The 22519-nt window shown below is 45.3% G+C and overlaps 1 protein-coding gene across 9 annotated transcripts in view; it reads left to right on the forward strand.

Moving 5' to 3' along the window:
• Positions 1–22519, forward strand: part of HDAC4 (histone deacetylase 4) — a 227139-nt gene that overhangs the window by 111419 nt on the left and 93201 nt on the right. For all 9 annotated transcript variants that reach the window (XM_084892691.1, XM_084892690.1, XM_084892685.1 and 6 more), the window contains one exon: positions 1981–2052. In XM_084892691.1, the coding sequence (XP_084748817.1) occupies positions 1981–2052 (72 nt within the window). The remainder of the gene's footprint in view (positions 1–1980; positions 2053–22519) is intronic.

The raw sequence follows: 22519 nt of genomic DNA on the forward strand, positions 1-22519 counted from the left end.
GAGCTGGATGCTGCCCTGCACCATGGACCGCAGTGTGAAATGAGGTTGCTGGCTGGCGTCTGAGTGTCTTAACTGCTTCTGGTTCAAGAGTTTCACTCAGATGAAAGCTGAGGGTGGACATTGAGGAGGTGACTGGAGGAAGATAGTTTAGGGATGTGTATTGGCTGGTGGAGACAGAGAGAACAGCCCTTGCTTTCTCAGAGCCCAGCTGTGGAACCCTGTACAGGTAGTATCTCCGAGCATCTGGCTCTGACCCCGCCTCTCGGGGAGCTGCAGTTGGATGGGTTTTCAGAAGTACCTTTTGGTGTTTCTGAAGTGATCACAGTAGGTTAAAAGTCAGAATATGTATATACTTTCCTGAATTTTTCAGTTTTCAAAACAAATCACTCCACTTATAAATGAAATAAATTTCTTTTCAGGAGAAAGTTTTGTGACCCATTTCCCATCACTGTCTCGAGGTCTCTGTGTGAGTGGCAGTAAAGGTGCTCATAGCCTTAGGTTTACAGTTCTGCGGTCAGGCCAGCTTGGGGTGGTTGTGTTCCAGGAGAAAACCCTCAGTAGTTGGGCATGGTGGCCTCAGTGGCCTCCATCCTTCTCTTGACTCAGGGAGTATGGACTGTCTTAACCCCAAATATGCTGTTTTCTTATAGCTATTGTGATACCTTCACATGGCCAGAATTGGGGAGGGGTGCTAAGTGTGGGAGAGACTACACATACCAGCATTTGGTTCTCTGAGCTGCCCACAGCTGCTATCCCTGCGGGTACACAGCTAGAGCCGCTCCGTCCATCTCCCATGGTGCAGTGACGAGGGCCTCATGCAGGCCATACCAGAGGGCAGTTTGGGGGCCTCACACGCCTTGCCTTTCTTCCTCAGATTGTCTTCAGCTCTCAGGAGCACCCTTTTAGACCTCCTTAGGTCATTAATTTTGTCCTTAGATTTTTAGCATCTCCAAAGACACACATGGGTGTTGTATAACACAAAATGTGAAGGCTGCACAAAATGTTATCCATTTTGGATACAAAGCAAGGTTTTATGACAGTCAGTAGAGCAGAAGTTACTTGTTTTTATCATTATTGAAAGTCTGCCTCAGGACCTGATGGCTGCACTGTGCAACTTGTGTTTTCGCCCTTAAGTTGGTAAGGAAAGTTACCTTTTGCACTGTCATGGATAATGAAGTGCCTCTCATGCAGGCCATTTGACACACTTGTCAGGAGCTAATTTTAAAGAAGCGTGATTCCTGGAAGTTTTACTAGAGTTTTCTTTCTTTTCTCTCTGAGAGAATGTGGAAAATCTTAGGCTGTCTACGTGCAGCCTGCTACAAGCTTGGGTGGTGGACAGTCTCTGTGCCCAGCTCCGCAGTAGCCTGAACACATAGACATCATTCCTAAAGACAGTCCAAGCCTAAAAGGGGATGCAACAGAAACCATCAATTAAACATTGTCAGTTCCTGGCCAGGTATTTTTCTAAAAGGTTTGTGTCTTCATCTGTTTCCTTGACTATCCCGCCTGCATACCCACCACCGCTGCTTTAAGCTAAGCTGCCTCCTGGGGGCTGTTTCCCTCAATACGCAGGCCATTTGTTAGTGCCCGGCAAGAATGAGTAGCTCTTCTGTTGTTATTGTCTTTATGCTTGTGGTCTCTGCAGGAAGGCTGACTTCTGATAAACACAAGTAGGTATAATGTGGTTGCTGACTGAAGTAAACCAAACAGCTAAGCCAGATTTTTGGCCAGAAATTGGTGTTTGCCAGTTTGGGAACTTCTCTTGGGGACTGTTTTGGTTATTCTACCGAGGGTCTTTTATTTTCTGATTCAGCAAATAAAAACGACCCATGATGGAATTAAATCTATCATCTTTAAAGTAAGAAGGACACATACTTTATCATTGTTTTCAAGGATTTGCTTCGTGGAGGTTCTGAATGTAAAGTGTTCTCATTGAAATTCAAGCAGTTCCTGAAACCAAACACTTTCTCTATCCTGTAGATGGACTTTCTGGCCGAGACCAGCCTGTGGAGCTGCTAAACCCGGCCCGTGTGAACCACATGTCCAGCACTGGTAAGTCAGCACTCTCAGTCCTGGGGCTCGGCTCATCTGAAGGCTCCACTTTCTTGGGAGGGCACCGAGAGAAAGGAGTGGAATTACCAGCTCCATGAAGATGGGGGACCTTTTTCTGGGGTAAAATAGGCTGCCCGTCTTGGGAATGAAATGGGCACTGACTGGATCTTATCCGTGGCAGAGATGAGCTATCCTCTCTGATGCAGTGCCAGAGGCTGTGTCTGAGCTGGAGCTGGGGCCAGAAGTTGCACGCCAGGTGAGGCCACAGGGCCATTGGCGGTGACACTTTGACCATGGCCCCAGCCTTTCTAGAGGTGAACTGAGTCCATGACATTATTTCCTAAGCGCTTTTGATTTTTTTTTTTTAAACAAAAAAGCTTCAACTGTGATTATAAATCTTTCAGTCCATATATGATATTTCTAAATTGTATGCTTTTAGCAAAGTTTCCTAAGTTTACATGGCCATGGAAATTTTTTTTTTTCCTTTTTCTGTAAAACATTTCTCCCCGTGTGATGTCCTGCAGAGTTTCAGCTCAGAGTGGGTACTGTTTGTCCTTCACAGGCCGCTTGGCCTTACTGAAAAGAAAACTAACCTACTGAAGTCCTGGGGTGTGAGTGAGCTATTGTCGCTCGGTCATGTACATGTTCCGCCAGGACTTTGAGGGCAGTGCTGCTGGACCCTTGCCCTCACCGTGTCCTGAAGGCCTCTGTGTCTGTGGTTTTTGCTCTGTGGCTCCTCTTGGACCCAGGCTTCCTGTGGCCCCTCTGTACACTCCCTCTGTGAGCAGGGCTGGCTGGGACAGGGAGGTGGCAGACCCTTCTTTGGCCCATGGTCCCCATCAGACCCACACATTCATGGCCTCACCTTTCCCAGGCCCCTGAAAAAGAAGATAAAGCTTGCAACAAGGCTGCAAGTGTCAAAGGAGAGGTTTCTTTCTGTGCAGGACGATGCTGAGGTCTGCCAAGGATCGCTGTTGGCCTTTCCTCAAGCACAGACCCAGGCTGTTTCTCTGCAGTGCTCCTGGAAGGCGCTTGTTCCAGGGCACAGTGCTCAGGCCCTGCGGAGTTGCTGGCCTCCTCTCTTCTACACTGTCATGTATATCCTCCCCACCTACCAAGCAGTGTACTTTTACCTCAGGACCCGGGGTGGGGGTTACTTTCAGATGGCTGATGAAGATGCTTGCCGATTCCCACTCTCTGTGTTTCCTTTGTTTAAACACCGAGTCCTTGTGCACTTGGGCATTTTGAGACAACTTCCTGGTGCCCACCAGGTGTGGGATGGAGGAAGAGATTTTCAGTGGCTGTACAGACCATGAGAAGGTGGTAAATGTGGGTCATGTTAGCGTGAGCAGGAAGAGATGGGCTTCAAATGGACCTTCTGGTTTGGGAAGCAGTTCTGTGGCTGAGATCTGATGTCGGGCCAACTCCTGCTTCGTGTGGAGACAGCCCTTAGACTTCATTTTGGGCAGAGGGTTTAAATCTTATTCTTCCCCTTCTCCTTAACTTCTTATGCATGAATACCCATTTTATTGCTCTTTTTCCTTGTTTTATTAAACTTTTTAATTATAAAATAGTGCTATCATAAAAGAGGGAAAATATATAATCCTGTGTGTACAACTGTATTATAACAGATACCCGATTATTATTACTTTTAAGATAGCATCTATTTTCTGGGTTTTGAAGAAGTGAATAGCATGTCAATGGGCAAGGCTACTCCCTTCCCTGAGGTCGTTTGTTGTCTTCCTTCCCAGTGGGGACTTGGGACACAGACTTGGTGGCTGGGTGGGTGTCCTGTGGATGCCAGGTCATCAGCTCAGAGTTAGGTGGGGAGAGATGCTCAGGTTGGGGACAGGAGAAGATGAAAGATGGTTACCTAGGAGAGCTGACATTCATGTTCGGGATTACATGCCACCTGTGTCATGTGCTGGGATTATAGGGGACTTAAAAACAGTTAAGTCATTTGTTTCTGAATCATAATTTTTTTTAAGTAAAATACTTTTTTTCTTAATTATAAAAGTAACCATGTTTATCATAAAAAGGAGACATTATACTGAATGTGTTGGATGTTGGTTTTTAGAACGGGGAGACAAGCTTGAGACAGTGTAGACACTCACCAGTATGATTGAGTGAGGGGTTCCAGAAGGAGGCTGGGCTGTCCAGGACACTGTGGAGAAGAACAGAGCCTCAATGGCAGCAGGATGCATACCAGAGGTGCTGCTGTAACCAGACAGCAGAATGGAGGTTTCATCCTCCTTTCACTGATCCTTACAGCAGCTTTGCTGGAAGGAAGGCGGGCTCCTTCCAAGCATATAAAGTATGGGGGAGGGACCCATCTCTGCTTTCCAGGTGTGCTTCTGGGGAAAGACAGCCTTAGAACATGGTCTGAGCCTTAGCACCAGTAGGGGACATGGTGGCTGACACTTGGATGGGCTATACCAGAGAAGAGTATCTTGTGCAGGTTGCTCAGGTCCAACATGGAGGTCCAGTGCCCTTCACACATGTTCCCACTAACTCCTGCTCTAGTCAGAGTTCAGAAGGTTTCTGTTTAAGTTCTATAACAAAGGTGGAATTTTTAAAAGAAAATCCTGGAAATTTAAAGAAACTACAGAAACTCTAGAGAACTTATCCAAACTAATTTTTAAAAAGTGAGGTTTTAGCCCTGGATTCCCAAATCTTATAGGATATTTGACCACCACTCTGTCAAAGGGGTTATTGAATTTTTTGACATTCCTGTAGAGTTTTTGAACAGGAACTATTTGAGATTAGCTGGCTTCAGGAGCCTCCCAGGCACGTTTTACTATTGTTTGGTTTGCTGAGGAGCCTGCACTTAGGTCCAGATAAGAGATCTGTGGCCTCAGGGAAAGCTTGGACAACCTTCCTCCATTGGCCCTAGAAGTAATTAATTTACCCAGTAAACAGATGCCCTGGGGACAGAGCCTTAGGTGGAAAGCTTCTCACTTGCTACTCCTGAGTTCTGGATGGGGCAAAATAGAGGATTAATGGCCACCTTTGGTGGCTCCTAATGGCTTCTCCTGCTGAAGTAACAGGGTAGTGGGAAGGAGAGAACTCTCTCTGGTTTCCTTGTTTTAGTGCCAGGTTTGACTCCCTGAGGTGTCATTTCCTTCTAGCTGAAGGAACTGTCACTCAGTAAAGAGCTTCACACAGTGATGGCTTTTGGGCACACAGTAGGAGGCTTGCAGGCGAGGTGGACACACAGTACATGTCTGCAGACTAAAGGAGCATGTGCATCATGGTGACAGGTTATCTGTGGTGCTTTCCTGTTTGCTTATTTGTTTTAAATTTTGGAGTAAAAATGAAACATAGAACAAAAAGATATCAAAGTAAAATCTAGCCATCTGAAAAACTGGAAAACAGCTCATACAGTTTGATTTACTTAAATGAATGGTGAGAATGTTCCCCTTCCCTCTACTAAGTTTGCCGGAGGGAATCTGTGAACAGCTATGACTTAAAGACTGGTTTATGAGTGTGTAGCGCATATACTGTAAAACCCGAGTGTAATTATACTGTAGGTCTTCAGGTTACATTGGAGATCTGTTCCTACACTTTTCGCTGTAAGTCGGAACCCACCTACATAAGTACCTACGTCACTCAGATGGAACACATACACAGAAGTAAAGAAGTGAAACAGTAAAAAAAAAATCTACAAAAAAGATAACAATTCCTGACCTTTACTTGTTGTAAATACAATAAATAATAAAAATAGTAAAGCACCAATGTACATATGTCGAAATGAAGGAACTTTAAAAAAAATAAATACGTGGGAGATGGTGACGTAACCACGAAACGGTGTACATTGAGTCCAAAGTAACCTGAGGACTGCCTGAATTTTTTGTTTGTTCATGGGTTTTTGGAAATGCTTCATTCACTTTGGGGAACAGGTGAACTTATAGGCAGGAACAGCTCTAGACCAGAGGACGCTGCTCGACTGCTGCCTGTTCATTGGGTGTGGTGCTGAGGAGCCCTCAGATCCCAATTTGCCCTCACCTTTGAAGGTTCATCCCCGCTCAGGGTCTGTAAAAGGTGTGACCTTTCCAGCTTACACATGTCAAACACCCCTTGTCCAGCTCTTCCTGATCGAGAGTTCCTATGGGCAGTTGCTGTTTCTGGAAGCGCTGTGGTGCCAGGAGCAGTCTCTCTCCTGTGGCACAAAGATAGACTATATCTTTCTGCCCCATTTCTCCCCTCCTAGCTCCATTGGGGAATACTCTATTTCCGCCCTCTACACCCCCACCCTTGGTCTGTGAGTGAAGGGTCAGGCTTGGGCCTAGCTGAGCTGTGGCAATGCCAGGGAGCCAACAGACCTGGGGAAGCACGGTCCACCTGCCTCTAATTGGTTACATGGCTTTCAGCAGGTGGCCTGTCCTCTGAGCTTGGGTGCCTCTCTAGCATCTGGTGGCTGCTTGGCCTGGCAGAGGCCTCAGGTGACCAGGAAGCAAAGCAGGTGTCCATGGCTGTGCAAAGCTTTCCCCTCTTGTGTTTCTGGTGCCCTCTGGTCTGCCCATCCCAGCAGCTGGCTCTGCTCCTTTCTCCAGTGTGACTGTCTCTCCCCGCTTCCCTTCGCCAGCCCCGAAGCCTCTGTGATGACACCTAGGACTCCCTATTTAAAACGAAGCAAACACTGTGCAGTGCAGGGAAGCCCAGCAACTATGATATATAGTGCTTAGAGTTTTGTTGAGAGCCCCTCTGGAGGCTTCCGCCACTTTGTTCTCTCTCACTGCTCTGTTCTGTGAAGTTACAGGCGTGCTGCTTTAGTCAAGCACCTGAACCTACTGAATAGTAAATGTAGCTATACCTACAAGCAGAAACCCCCTTGTGTCTGCTGCCCAGGTACAGGGCGTCACACACTACCTGGACGTGACACCTGGCCCACCGCAGTCTTCCTCCTGATCGCTGCCCTCCTGGTGGATGGACCAGCGAAGAGGCCAAGGTGACTGCAGGTGTGTTTGCTGGGCGTCACCAGCTCTCACCCCAGGCTCCTGTCCTTAGCTGAGGGGTGGTGACCTCAGCATGGTTGTGAAGTGAATATTTGCCTTCTGGCAGTGACCCTAAGGTCTGACCCAAAGGTCCTTTCACGTCCTCTTGGGACATACGTGATTATTAGGGGGAGAAAAGGATGTTTTTTCAACATCCTGTTTTGAATTCTGTTTTGATTGTGCCTTACAAGTGCCCCCAGTGGACAGCATGTGCCTGGGAATGTGCATCACTGTGACACCAATTGCGGGGAAAGTGTGCTTTTTCTTTTTATTCCTTTTTTCATTGGCAGCAACTAATGAAGTGTTGTGTCCTACACTTTAGGGCTATGGGGTGTGCATGAAATGTCCCTGGAAGCAGGGACCCTGGAAACAAAGTCTAAATGTGTCCAGCTAGGAGTAGGGCGAGATGTTAACTCTTGTCTCTGTTCTCTTGGTATTATCCAATTGAGACCATTTTCATTTTCTGTGGTTGTACTAACATTTCAGTCACACCCACAACCTGCCATCTAGGAGGTTAAAATGTCATCTTTTTGGGAAAGGTCCCTATTTCTGAAGCCTTCCAGCAGTGGGTTCTGTTTGATGGTTCCCTTTTTTTTTTAAAATGAGATATTTAGAAGTGTTTTTTTATGTGAAGGTATGAAGTTTTTCAAGTAATCTATTTGCTATTGAATTACAGTTTACTATATTATGGTTGGGAGTGACTAAGCTTTTGAATTTGTTGAGACTTGCTTTGTGGCCATTTTTTATGAATCTACATCGTGTGTGAGAGAGTTAAGTTCTTCAGTTTAATGCTGGGTCCTAAATATGCTCATTAATTCAGTCATTGTTATAGTAAATTATGCAGAACATCAGATGTGAGAAGATGATAAGGGCTATGGAGAAAAAAGCAACCTGGACAGATGGAATTCTTGTGTGGTCCATTCCTCCTATTTAAATGAAGTGGCCAAGGGAGGTCTCACTGTTGACCCATCAGGCTCCTTCGTTCATTCATTGACTCAGTCATTTATGGCATTTGGGCCTTCTAGGTGCCAGTTACTGTCCCTGGCACACATAGACTTGTGAATGAAACATCTCCATGTTTGTGGAGCTCACATTGTGCCAGGGGAAGAGGACATTGAATAAATACAATTAGTTAACTGTGGCAAGGAAGCAGGGTTGGGGAGCTGGCAGAGAAGGAGCTGCAGGTTGGGTCCAGCAGGGGCGAGGTGCCTGGGATAGTCAGGAGACATGAGAGGAGTGTGGGCATGTGACTGGTGAATCCCTGCTTCAGGCTCTGGCTGGTCATAGAGGGACATGCAGGCCATCTTCAGCAGTGAGACTTTGCCTTTGAGTGAATGGGGAGCTCCTAGCAGGGGTCCTCAAACTTTTTAAAGTGGGGGCCAGATCACGGTCCCTCAGAGAGCTGGAGGGCCGGACTATATGAACTACTAATTCCTACTGTAACACCTCGGCTGCGCTCACTGCCTAAAAAACCTGGCGGGCCGGATCAGACTCCTCTGCGGGCCGCATGTGGCCCGCGGGCCGTAGTTTGAAGACCCCTGTCCTAGAGGTTCTGAGTGGAGTGACCCACCGGCCTTGTGCTACGGAGAATGACTGCGGACACATGGGGCAGGTGAGGGACAGGGAGCCTGGTGGAGACAGTGGTGAGAACCACTGTGATTCTACACATGTTAGATAGGATTCACTGAGGCTGTAGGTAGGCTGGGAGGGAAACCCTCGGGGAGTGACTATAATTTGAGATTGGAGCATCTGCAGGTGGAGTTGACATGAATCACAGTGGAGAACATGGATGAAGCTGGCCTTGGGGGGAGGTGAGGGCTAGTGTTGGACATGTGGATTGTTGAAAAGTTATGCCCATTAGTGATGCTGAGTAGGCAGTTGTGAACATGAGCCCCAAGTTAGGAAGGGGGCTGAGTCAGGGGGCTTAACATTGGGAGTCGGTGGCATAAAGATGGTATGGAAATGAAATCTGCCAAGGAAACGGACCTCCATGCAACATCTATAATGTAGACATTGTGTATAATTTTTAAAAAAGATAATGTTTAGAGTTGCCAGTGCATTCTCTACCAATTCATACTTTATAGAGTCTCACTGTTTCTCAACAGAGGTTATCTTGTCCAGATCTCTGTTTTGTGTGTCTACCTGTAGGAGCAGCCCCACACCTGAGGTGGGAGAGCTCAGCATCATAGCCCTGGGTCACTGATAATTACGGTGATGATGGCAATAAGGATAGCAATGGTACCTCCAAGTGCTGCCCACCGATATTCCCCAGCCTTTCATTCTTCCTGGGGGCCTGCAGGGTAGGTGCCTGAGGCTGCTAGAGGCCAGGTAACTTTACCAAGCTTACACAGTGAATTTTAAACAAGTGTCCCAGGTGTTTCTTCCAGCTGAACCTAATCCCTGTTCCCCCACCCCAACACAAACTGCAGTCCCAACATTTCCAACTGCCTGTTGGATTTTCCTGCACCCCACACCCCCAAGACCAAACAAGCCCTTGAAAGAGGCCGCTTTCCCTATTGGACATTTGAGGTCCAGCAGGGCAAGTTGGTTTCCAGAAAGCCCAGGTGGAATGCTTATTGCTGGCCAGAAGGGCGGCCGCGTCACCACCCCGCGCTGGAGGAGGCCAGCTTCCCAAGAAATGCAGCGCTGCTTCAGGTTGGCCTTTTTGCTGCCCTGTCTTCTCTCTCCACCAAGTGGAAGAAACACCTTCTATTTTTAAATATTTCAGCTGTTACTATTAAGTAATATTGGTTCCTACTACAATCCAGCTGTTAGGTAAAATACATAACCAAACGTTTGGAGGTTGCTAAGAAGGAAATTCTGAAATGTGTTTTTTGTATTATGTAAACTTGACCTTATGTAACTGAAGTGGCAAGGACAATTGCACATGAGATTTGTGGCCTTCCTAGACCACTGGAACTATTTTAAATTTTAGATAATGTATTTTTATCCAATGAGTTTAGGGCAATCAAAGCGGCTTTCAGAGACTAACTTAGAGGTGTGAGCACAGCTAAGCCCAGGTGTGGGCCTGCAGGGGTGGGAGCAGATACTTCAGTGAGTGTGACCAGATTTAAATCCAGGGGTCAGTACTTACTGGCTGCTGCCCTGGGCAAACTGCTAACAACTCACCAGCCTGGGTTTTCCCAAATGTGGTCTGGTCACCGCTTCCTGAGCTGTGAGGACTGAAGTCAGTAGTAATACAGTACAGCTCTTGTACGAAGTGTTGAGTAGTAGAACGATAGGTTTCTTTTTATGCTTCTATCTTATTGCCTTTGCATTGTAATTGTATAACATTAGAATTCTTGTCCAGTAACACCTTATTTATAAAGGTATGATAGCAAAGTCCCACATGGGTTGCTCTGTCACTTATTTCTGGAGGTCAGGCTCGTTTTTAGTCAGCTGAGAACTTAAAGCAGGTTTCATCATTTTGGGTTCTATTTATAGTTTCTGGGAAATACATTTGTGCACTTTTTGAAAGCCAAGTTCCCCACTGTGTGCCAGGATTTTATTACAGCTGTTGCTCAATTTGAGCTTGCAGATATTTCCAAAACACAGTGTTTCTTCTTAAGGGATACAAAAAAAATTAGAAACATTAAAGGGATTTTTAAATAGCTTTAAGGATGGTTCCGAACTTGGGAATGGGGGATCTAGCACTTGCTTCATCGGTCCATTCATGGTACAGGGTGCATGCAGATGACTCTGTTCTCTCAGATTGACCCTAGCATGTCCAGCCACACACAGGAGTGTTTGCACTTGATGCCATGACAACTACAGAGCTGTCTTGACAGTGGGAGAATTCAAGTATGGTGCTGCACGTGTCTCTGAGTTGGAGCTGCTGGGGTGAAGCAGCGTCCTGATGCCTTGTGTAGAGTGACCCCAGAGCCCTTGGGAGAGAGCTGTGTAGACTTACATCTATGCATCAGAAGTAACTATTTTCTGTGGAATCAGATTTGGAACACATTTTTGAGTAAAGCTTTCTGCATAGTGTATATAGCATATTAATCTGTTTTAAAAAACCATTTAAGTGGTCTGTTAAGAAAAGTTTTGTTTCTTAAAATCCTGTATAACTTCAGTAATTTCAGCTTGTCATTTAATAGGACTTTTAAAAAAAACACTATGACCTGAAGAGAATCAAACCAATAGTGTGGGTGGTGTGAAGATGGCTCTCCACCAGGGAGCACTGTGGCTGAACATGAGGTTTGAGTTGACCATACATTTGAAGTGATCCTAAAGAACATTGGCATGTGGATGTGGCAGCTCTTCTGTTTCCATGTGTTCCACTGCTGGAGCTGGGCTACTTTGGGGTTTTTGTTCTTGTTCCTAAATTGGTTCTGGCATTTGCAGTGGGGTGGCTCCCAGTGTTGCTGTCCTTGGTGGTGTTGGTCTGGAGAAGAAAGATGGGGGTCCAGACTGGTACTTCATATCTCTGCCTGTTGAGCTTCACCTGCCTTGAGCCCTTACCCCCTCCAGATTCTGGGAGGTTGGCATTGATCTCTGATGCTGTATGCAGTTGTTTCCAGGTGAGATGAGTGGTGCCATTCAGCTGCAAGTGCCACCTACCTGGTGGTCTTGTAGCATCTAACAGATGCCAGTTTTCTCTGGCTCCCCACCCTCATCTTGGTGGCCTCTCCCCAACGTTCACCAAGTGAATCACCCTCTTATAGCACCTTGTCCCAAGATCACATGCTCTTAGTGCCTGGCCACTGCCCTTGACACTGGTCCTCATCTCCTTGACATGTCTTTCTCATTTCTCCTACTTCTTAGCACTGGGACATCCCCAAAGACTGTCCTTGGATGGCTGCTCATTCTTGTTGACTCATCCCTAAGGAATCTCAGTAGTCCCTTCCCACCATATCATAGCTCAGAAACCATCCTGATTCTGCTGCAGTACACATTTATAGCTCCAACCTGGATCCTCCTGAATTCCAGATCCCAGAGCTCTCTGCTTGTCTGGATGCCCACCTGGGCATTTACTAAACATCTCGGACTTGTTGTGCCTGAAACCGGATTCTCGATGTCTCCCTGCATACCTGCTCTTCTCACAGCCTCCATGGATTCAGTGGTACCTTCATTCTGTGCCCTTTCTCCTGCACATTGATCCAGTTAGCATGCCATCTGCTGCCCCTAAGATAAGTGCACAAGGGGTGATCCCATTTTAGTGATGAAAATGTTCCAAAACTGATTCTTAGTGGTGATTGTGCAACTTGGTAAATTTGCTAAAATAAATAAATAAATAAATAATAATTAAAAAAATGAAGAGGGTGAAATGCAGAGCGTACCTTAGTAAAGTTATTAAATGTGTGTGGAACCTCCTCGCCTCCTCACACCTGCCACCTCTCCTGCAGCATCAGGGTCACCTCCCTGTTCTAGCACCTCTCAGGTTCCGGGGACCCTAGAGAACAACACCTGTATCCTTGTGTTTTCGGGGGGAAGGGATAGGGGCTTAGCAGGTGGCACACGTTTGGATTTGTCTCTTTTTCTCATGTTAGGGGCTTTTCTGATGTCAGGCTAGTGTGGAAGGAAGTCTCTAAGAAGCTGGCTGGGCTGCTGATGGACAGGGCCTCTTCATTTTGTAGGGTCTCAGATGCCATGACATGTTGTCTTTTTCTCTTGGCATACTCATTTCACCAGAGTACCTGTTCAGCTTCTCCTTAGGGCACAGACTTCCCACCCACGGCCCTCACTTCTAATGTATCAGCAGCACCCATTCTGTGCTCTGCTCTGCTGGCCACTTACCAGCTTCTAGGATTCTATGGTTGTTGTCTCCTGGGTGATCGGTTTTGGGAAAGACTTTGTTATTTTCTCATTGCCCTTAGCGTGGGAGGGAGCCGAGTAAGTTCCATTAGCCATGTTCCTCCAATAAGCCACCCCTTGAGTGTGAAGAGTGAGGCACCCCCTCAGCTCAGCAGAAGGCATTGGGTGTGCAGACCTTGGAGATTGCACTTTCAGAATTGACAGGGAAGCCTCATTGGACTTCTAGTAACACTCTAGACATTTAAACACTCCAGTTCACCATCACTCTTATTTATTTTTTCTTAAAAACACTGGGCTTCAGAATTAAAAATTGTCCTCTCCACATCTTCATCGCTCATGTTAGGAACGCTCAGAAGTCTGTAGGAGCGTTGTTTTTTGTTTGTTTGTTTGTTTTTTTATAAGAGAGATTTTATGTCAAATGGCCCTATACTCACCAAAATGATTTTATTAAGTGTTAGGTCTGTTAGGGTACAATTACCTCTGCCTTTTGTTTGTTTTGGAGTTTTGTTTGCTTGTTAAAGAAGAGGCAAGAGCAGCTATATAAGTCCTCTGAGATATTTTTAGGTGCTAGGTTTGATGGAATGTCTCACATAGCTTAAGGATGTCTTTGCAACTTTAGCTGATGAATAATCAGGGCTGGAGACCATAGTCCTTCCTCAGACAATGCCCCAAGAATTGGAGTTCCCCAAGTTGGCTGGTTAAGCAAAGTAACTTGAAAATGGTGATTTCATATGCAGATGTCATTGAAATGGCAGTTTCTTTTATCTTAAGATAAAATTCAGCCTATTGACTCCGTCCTCCTCATTGAACACCTAGTTCAGGGTGGTTGTAGGGCCTGGCCCATCCTGGGGACTGAAACACTCTGGGTGAAGGAACAGGCTGGGAACACTGTGTTTTGCTTAAGCATTCCAGCTTCCTGGGATTTACATTCTTGAGAGGTATCGTGTCATAAGGGCACCACATCTGTGTTTCTACCATTAAAAAGTTAAATAGAAGGAAAAATATATTTCCTTATGTCAGAAATTTTCATTTAAAATTGGTTTTAAGTAAGTCAATTTAAAGTGACTTTTGTGAGCAGAAGATTTTCTCTTGTGCTTGTGTTTCTGCCTCCTGGGAGGCAATTGTCAAGATTCTGTGTATCCTCTCTCAGGACATGTATAGATGGTCTGAGTTAGCCAGGATCTGCCCCGTTTTTGGTGAGCTGTCTAAATATAAGTGGCAGTTGGTATTGTGGAATGAGTTGAAAGGTCCATGATGGGCTTTTTTGCAGCAGATGCTCCTGATGCCCAGGCAGGTGAGGGATGCTACCTCTTCTTGTTCCTTCTTCCAGTGTGTAGGGCAGGGCTGGTCCCTTTTGGGAGGGTCGAGTACCCTGCTCCAGCCCCTTCCACATCCCAGTCCCCGCCCCCACTGGGAACATTGGTGTCAATGTTCTTACTAGACATGCTGCACTCTGTTCTAAGAATCTGGTAGAATGTTGAACTTCCCTTCCGTTCTCATCATCAGAGGAACTTCTAATAACAAATGAGTCACATTTGGTGAAAAGTGGAGCGAGATGTTTCCCTGGGTGGATTTGGCTCTTAGCCCTTTTGCTCACAGACCTTGCAGTGAATTCCAGGGTGTATGGTCAACCCCTTGTTGTTAACATAAACTCTGTTCTCAATTTTGTCTTTGACTTGCTTTTTTTTAAAAACAAACAAAAAACAACTAGTTTGCCATATATGTATGGTTCCTTAAACAGGATCCTGTTTTGTCTCACTTTTTTTTTTTTTTAGCTTTTTTAAAGTGTTTATTACTGATAAAGTCTTCTGCAGCCCCAACTCCCCACCCCCTGCTTCAGTATTATTTCTAAGATTCACTCACATCATTTTCATGCTAAACACAATTATATACTCTTAATCTCCTGCAGGATCTGTGGATTTGTGGTGGCTACTTGGCAGCTTCCAGCGAGCCCTGCTTTAACAACTGTTCTTGCCCTACTCTCAGATTCACTCCCGGAGGTTTTTCAAGTCAGGATATCCTCAGTGTGGAGTTGCTGGGCCCTAGAACCATGATTCAGCTTGAGAAAAGCAAATCAGTGATTTCCAGAAGGTCCATTCTCATTTACACTGCTACCTACCCCACTGGCTGCCCCACAGGCTCTCCAACACCTGGTGACTTGGGAGTGGAAAGGGTGTGATCTTAGGACTCAATCAATGCTGGTCTGACTGGCTTTCCTTAACCACCACTGTGGCCTGGGTTTTAGCCTATATTTTCTTGCCTTAAGAGCCCTTTTTCTTTGAAAAGCCTATCACATTTTTGGCCATTTTCTTTGGTCTTTTTGGTCCTGGTCTGTAGAAGTTACTCATGTATTATACTAGATGCAAGTTCTCTGTCAGTACTTTCAGTTACGTGTGGTGTTGACCATCTTCTCCACATCTCAGTCTTCCATTTATAAATAATGTCTAATAAGCAGAAATTCTTAATGAAAACATAGTCAAATTATTCAGTTTTGTCTTTTATGGTAAGCACTTTTTGGATTTTGTGTATTTATTTGAAAGGTCACGAGGATATTTTCAAATAGTGTCCTTTAAAGATTTTTAAAATTTTGCTGGTTACATTTGAGTCTTATTCCATGCAGGATTAATTTTGGATCATGCTGTGAATGGGGATGAATTCCAACTTTTCATAAACATAAATGTTAAATACTTTAGCTCTGGTTATCGGCACAGGACCTATTACCACCTTCTTCAGGAGCATTTTGGGGGCTCTGGGTTTATTATTCCATATGAACCATCAAACTAATCTGTGTATGTGGAGGGCCCACTTAAGTTATGTGTGGATTTTAACTGCCTGGCTGGTCAGTGTCCCTAACTCCTGTGGGGTTCAGGGGTCAATTACAGTTTTACAATCACTTTGTCAAGTTCATGAACTTTCTGCATTGGATCTACAGACTAGTTTATAGAGAATTGATATCCTTTTGATAGCAACTCTTCTTGTTCTTGAATGTAGTCTTTCTGCTCATTTAATTCAGTCATTTAAAATATTTGTCAACATCTTTTATAGTTTCTATTCATGAAAAGTATCTCCTATCTTCTGTTATATTTAATTGTTGGTACTATTAGGTTTTCTATGTGTTGCATTATATTGACATACAGTTTGTTTTTTAGTGTTTTCTTTTCCAGAACCTTGTAAATGCCCTCATTAGTTCTATTAAGTTTTCTGTAACTTATTTTTCTTTTATTCTCCTTTTTTTTTTTTTTTTTTGGTCGGGAAGAGCTCTGTATTGGCAATCAGAGAGTCTGTGAATCACAGTGATTGTGTTTTGCCCCTTTTTGCTTGTGTTATTATACCATAGCTAACTCCTGGGGTGGCTGAAATCTTTTTCAAGGTTCACTATTAAAAGCCGTATTTGCTGTGAGTTTTTTTTTATAGATGCCCTTTTTTAGGTTAAAGAAATTCTCTTTTATTCTTAGTTGGCTAAGAGCTTTTATAATGAATAGTTATTGGGTTTTATGATATGCTTATTTTCATTATTTAGGTGATCATTACTAGTGTAGTGAATTACATTTACAGACGTTCTATATAGAAATGTGTTCCATTTCTTATGTTAAAATGCCACTTACCTTGGCCTATTATCTTTTTTATAGACTGTTAGATTAAGCTTGCTAATAAATTACCTGGGATTTTTGTAGCTCTGTCATGACTGAGTATAATTTTTCTTTCTTACACTGTCTTTATCTGGTTTTGTAATAAGGCTTATACTGGCCTCTTAAAATGATCTCAGCAGTGTGCTTTACTTTTCTGTGCTCTTTTAGGTGTGTAGTTTTTGTTTGTTTTTTAATTGAATGATCGTTAGTTGAAAGATTGATAATACTGTCTCTAATATGATCTTTGTGGAAATAGTTTAAACTATTGATTCAATTTAATTTGTGATTAAGGATTACTGTATATTTTTGTCAACTTGGGAAAGTTATGTATTTTTTTAGAAATGTGTTTAATTTATATAGGTTTTTATTATTGATTTGCCTAAAGGTCATTTAAAAATATTTTAAATCTCTGTGATATCTATATATTGGTATGCATGAATATCTGTAATGAATATTTATTATTTCATGCTTCTGGGTCCTATTTGTATCACCTGATGGTGAGACTTCCAGTTTGGTTCCGTGTCTGTCTGTACCTAAGGGACCCATCACCTGTGCTGCTGTGAGTTCAGCAGGTTTGCAAAGCAGGAGGCCTGCTAAGTGGGCGATGGGCAGGTGGGTGGCTTCTGCTCTTTGTTGATGGGGTGGGGCCTGTCAAAGGTGACCTAGGTACAGAAGGGCTGCTCCCTTCAGGGTTTAGATTGGCTCCTGGGGCTTGGAGGTAACACACAAATCTGATCATGAAGTTGCCTCAGCAAAGCCATAGCTAGTGAAGATGGGGAGTGGGCCTTTGTGTTTTCTCTTCATCCCCATGCCTGTGCCTCTGTGCTCTAAGCAGCGACCACATGCCTTTAAAGAAGACAGTGGTCCTGACTGGTTTGGCTCAGTGGATGGAACATCAGCCTGCAGACTGCAGGGTTCCAGGTTCAATTCCAGTCAAGGGCATGTACCTTGGTTGCGGGCATATCCTCACTAGGGAGTGTGCAGGAGACAGCTGATCGATGTTTCTCTTATCCAACGTTTCTAGCTCTCTATCCCTCTCCCTTCCTCTCTCTATTAAAAAAAAAAAAATCAATAAAAAAATATATTTTAAAGAAGATAGTGGTGGGACAATGAAGCCCCGGCTGTTTGTCTATCAACCTCTGGGTCTGTCTCAGTTCAACGGGATTTTAGCCTGAAAACCTGACGAACTTGATTTGTAAGATCAGGACAGGAAAGTGGGGCTGCTGGTCCTCCCTCTGGGGTCCTGAAGTGGACCCCCACTCCTGTGTTTTCCATTCAGACTTACTCAGTTCTGGTTAAAGTATAGGATGGATTTTCCCCAAATCTATGTTTCTCTCTTTACTCCTATAGGAACCTACAGTTGGATTTGCCAAGAATCACTTTATTACTACAAGGCAGTGGTTGACAAACCATGGCTCAAGAGCCACATGAGGCTCTCGAGCCGCAGTTTGCCGCTCTGTTGACTAATGAGTTTGCCGACCACTGCTACAAGGGAAGTGTTGCTCTATGGCAGGAGAGGAATCTTCCCAGGTCTCCTGCCACTGCTGCATCCCGACAACAGCCAGTGAGGTGCTGCCTTTACTGGTGAAGTGCCCCAGGCCGGCTGTGGCCCCCCTCCCCGTGCTTGCTGTCCCCTAGTTGTGTCTGCTTTGGGAAGGGCAGGGTCAGTGGGGTGCTGGAGGTGTGCTGGCTCCACCTGGTAAAGGGAAGGCCCAGGGCTTTGTGCCTGCATGTGGTCCCTGGACACCAGGCCAGGACCTGACAGAACCTTCTCTCTCCTCCCCTCCTCTACTTCTGATGCAGGGAGCTCATGGGAGGCAGTGCTTCTGGAAGCCCCTGGAAGCTTCTAGAAGGCTAAGTTACCTGAGAGGCTGGATGCTCCAAGGCAGTACTGCTCTTTGTTGATGGGGTGGGGCCTGTCAAAGGTGACCTTGGCACAGAGGGCTGCTCCCTTCAGGGTTTTTGTCAACTTGGGAAAGTTATATATATATTTTTAGAAATGTGTTCAATTTATATAGGTTTTAATATTGATTGGTCTAAAGTTCATTTAAAAATATTTTAAATCTCTGTGATATCTATATATATTAGTATACATGGATATCTGTAATGAATATTTATTATTTCATGCTTCTGGGTCCTATTTGTATCACAAGTTGTCCTGAGGTCTGCAGAGTTGTTGGTACCCAGACAGAATGAGATTGGGCTTGTCTTCTGGAATATTTGAGTCTCCAGAGGTTGGGACCAGCCTTTCCTTCCACAACTTGTCCACAGCTCTATCTTCAGCTGTAAAATACGCACACTAAGGGTCAGCTGGCACTCTCCTGGGCTCTCTGCCGGCGCCCTGACCACCAGCTTTCTGATTGCCCTGTTTACCATCCTCAGCGTAAAAAGTGTTTTCTGGGCCCACATTTTGGGGAACAGGGTTTAGGAGACCTGAGGGAAGGTGGGCTCAGCTTTGTTGCCTCGGGAAATGGAAGAGGTGCCAGCCCCTCTAGGACTCTCTGCCCATTTGCACGAACCGCATGACAATGAGTCTGGGTTGGAGCCTGTGTCCTGGTCCCAGATGGACACTAGGTCACACATTTAGCACCCGCCATGTGCTGACACTTGTCATGTTACTCGAATGATGGAGGAAAATCAAGGCCAGGTGTCTTTTTGCAGGTCAGTGGCTGGATGTGAACTCACAGCGGAGCCAGAGTCCACCTACCATCACTGCCCTGTGCTCTGGCCCACGCTGTGGACATGTGGGGAGCCAGTTCTCCAGTGCATGTCCCATGAGCCAACATCACAGGGGCTCTGCCCAGCCTGCTCTCCTTAGTATTAACTGATCACAGAACAGCTCCCATCTTATGCTCCACTGTCTTCCACATTGTTGGCTAGGACGTGGGTGCAGAGACAGTGAATTTGCAGACAACTTGGAGATGCCAGTGTAGTAGGGATGGGGTGGGTGAGGGGCAGGCATAGCCATAGGAAAGTCCTAACCAGATGTGCAAAGCCCCTCTCCTCGGGGACAGACACTGACCGAGAGCCCACATCCCATAGTGTATAGAGGGACCTTAGATTTCCTTCCAGGGAGAAACATTTGGAAAGCTTGTAGTTTGGGAGGTGGTGTGAATTGGGTGGAGGTGAGAGCTGATTTAGGTGAAGCCCACACCTGGTATAAATTGTAGCTTCTTATTTTAGCTATGACAAGAATTGTATTAGGGCAGTGGTCGGCAAGCTCATGAGTCAACAGAGCCAAATATCAACAGTACAACAAGTAAAATTTATTTTGAAAGCCTAATTTTTTTAAACTTAAACTTCTTCTAAACCCACTTCTTCAAAATAAACTCGCCCAGGCCATGCTATTTTGTGGAAGAGCCACACTCAAAGGGCCAAAAAGCCGCATGTGACTCGGGAGCCGCAGTTTGCCGACCATGATATTAGGGGATTTTCTTTCCAGCTCTACCCTGTGGGTTATGGCAGTTTGGTTGAACTTCTAAACCTGTCTTCTTGGTCCTGGGTGGGTGGCAAGACCTGGCCAGCCTTTTGGGGTCTTGAGCAGAGCCTTGCAGGGCTGATCCTGAGGCTGCCCCAGCCCCAGGACCTTTCAGAAGTAGAGTTGTTCATGGAGAGCTCAGAACTGCAGAGCACTTGAGCAAGCCAGTAATGACAGGGCAGACTGCCTTTGGTCACAACTGAAACCAAAGTCAGAGCTGCAGGGAGAGAAATGAGTGGTCAGGCAGGCCCACTGCTGAAGGGAAACACTCTCGTGGGTGTTCACTCAGAGCTCCAGGTGAGGGTTCCTGGCTTCCGGAGGTGCCAGACCCATCGAGCTCTGCTGGAGACTACCAACACCCGCTCCCACATAGAGCAGGCCTGAGTCCTACATTGTTCCCAAGACCCCAGGCACCCAGCCTGAGAACCACCGCTCAGGGTGACCTGCCCCCTGGGCAGCATGGTTAGGATACCCAGGTTCTACTTCCTGGTTGTCATTTTCATTTGCTGGGTGGCCTTGGACATGTTGCTCAGACTCTGTGCTTCTCTTTTTCCACCTGTCCTATGAGGCACAGCTGGTGCCTGTCACCGTCCTGTGGGATCCTTTGTGTTACACATTAAATGAGGTAGCACGAGTGAAGCTAGGCCAGGCCCAGCGCACAGGACCTGCAATGATGCTCTGGTAGCAAGGACGACAAGAGGACACACACAGGGAGGAGTGCTGCCTGACACCCTCTCCGCCTCCAGCATGGAGCAGAGACTTACCTGCTCTAGTCAACTTCTCACTGGCTTGGAAGACTGATCCACTCTGTGGAACTATGCAAGGAAATCATGTGTACAGGACACAGAAAGGGTTACATTTACTGTAACATTTAATATATGCAAACCAACTGATACAGGTCTCTCCCTGTCCCACGTGGAGAACAAAGCCTTGCCATATATACATCTGTAAAATCTATAAATGTTTCCATTGATTATATTTATTTCTTTTCATTTTGCTTCAATTGAAAACAGTATAAAACAAAACTGCCTCTTCTTGTGCCATAATTTTTTTTATTCTCATTTTTCAAGTATAATGTAGATGATGGTGAATACTTTCCATAAGCCCATTTCTTTGTAAATGAGGCAGAGAGAAAGGATATGTATGTTCATTTACAAATGAGGCCAAGGTGGGCCCACTGAAGTTATTTACATTAGCCACAGAAGATCATTACATCTTTGCATCGAAAAGCACTTACAGCTTCATCTCCCCTCCCCTCTACACATACACACAGTGTTAAAAAGAATAATTGTAATTCAATTACCATCACCTTTGGGGAAAGTGATATTACATATAAATCAGTATTTTGAATAAAACCTGATATGACTTGATTCTTTTGACTGATATTTTTAATAAGTAATGTATTCCGAAGCTCCTTGGTGAGATGGCAAATTGAACATATGACTGTAATTCCACTCTCACCCCAAATTCACAAAAACTCTAGTAAAGATTCATGTGTCAGAAGCAGCAGCCTAAGCACTACTCCCCACTGGAGAGGCCCGTTTTCCTCGGGAGAATGTTTGATGCAACATGGGGATCAAATTGGGCAAGAGAATCAAGCACTTGCCCCACCTTTCTCCTAAAAACTGCTGTCTGAGAAACATGGGTGGTTGATTTGGGTCTCTCCTCATTACAGAAATGGTCTGGCTAACAGTTGAAGGGGGATGGACCATTGACAACCCCAGTGAGATAATCTGTTACCATTGCTGGCTGTTCATAGCATAGGAAAGCCTTCACGTACGTCATAGGAGCTCCCTGAGCAGGTACAGAACCTCCAGGGGGTCTTGCTGGGAATCAAAGTGGAACCACCCATGCCTCCAGATCCCTCTGATAGTTTACAGGAAACATTTGGGCAGGGAGCCACCCATGCATCTAAACACCAGTATGGCTCAGTGGTTGAGTGTTGATCTATGAACCAAGAGGTCACAGGTTCAATTCCCCATCAGGTCACATGTCCAGGCTATGGGCTCAATCCCCAGTAGGGGGAGTGCAGGAAGCAAGGGATCAATGTTTCTATATCTCTATCCCTCTCCCTTCCTCTCTCTCTAAAATTAATAAAACACTTAAAAAAACACACACACGTAGCAGCAGAAATTATGTAAAACTCGATGGAAAGTTAGAGTTACTTTTAAGGAAATCTCATAGAAAGTTGTGCATAAGAGAAATAAAAGGAAATGGCAATTTACCACCTAAACAGGGGTTTCAGAAGGACAAAATAAAAAAAACAGGTAAAATAATTCAAGGAAAGTCCCCACTGATGAGGACACCAGTTGCCACAGTGAACAGACCAACCACGGGCCCCCTCATGGGCACAGAAGGGTCATCCCCAAGCACTTGAATCTAAAATTTCAGAACCTTGGGGATAAGATCTTATAAACATAGAGAAAGGATATCCAGGTCCCACAAAAAGGGTCAGAAAAACTTTACACTAAACAACAGCACTGGGAACAGGCAGAGAGCAATTCCTTGCAGTCCTGAGGGAGATGGTTGCAAGCTAGAGTCTCGGCACAGCGCCAGTACACGGAGGAACAATGGATACACTTGCAGGCAGGCCTTCCATGCTTCCTTTTCAA

Source organism: Pipistrellus hanaki (genome assembly GCF_964339955.1).
Source record: "Pipistrellus hanaki genome assembly, chromosome: 8".
In the NCBI taxonomy this organism is placed as follows: domain Eukaryota; kingdom Metazoa; phylum Chordata; class Mammalia; order Chiroptera; family Vespertilionidae; genus Pipistrellus; species Pipistrellus hanaki.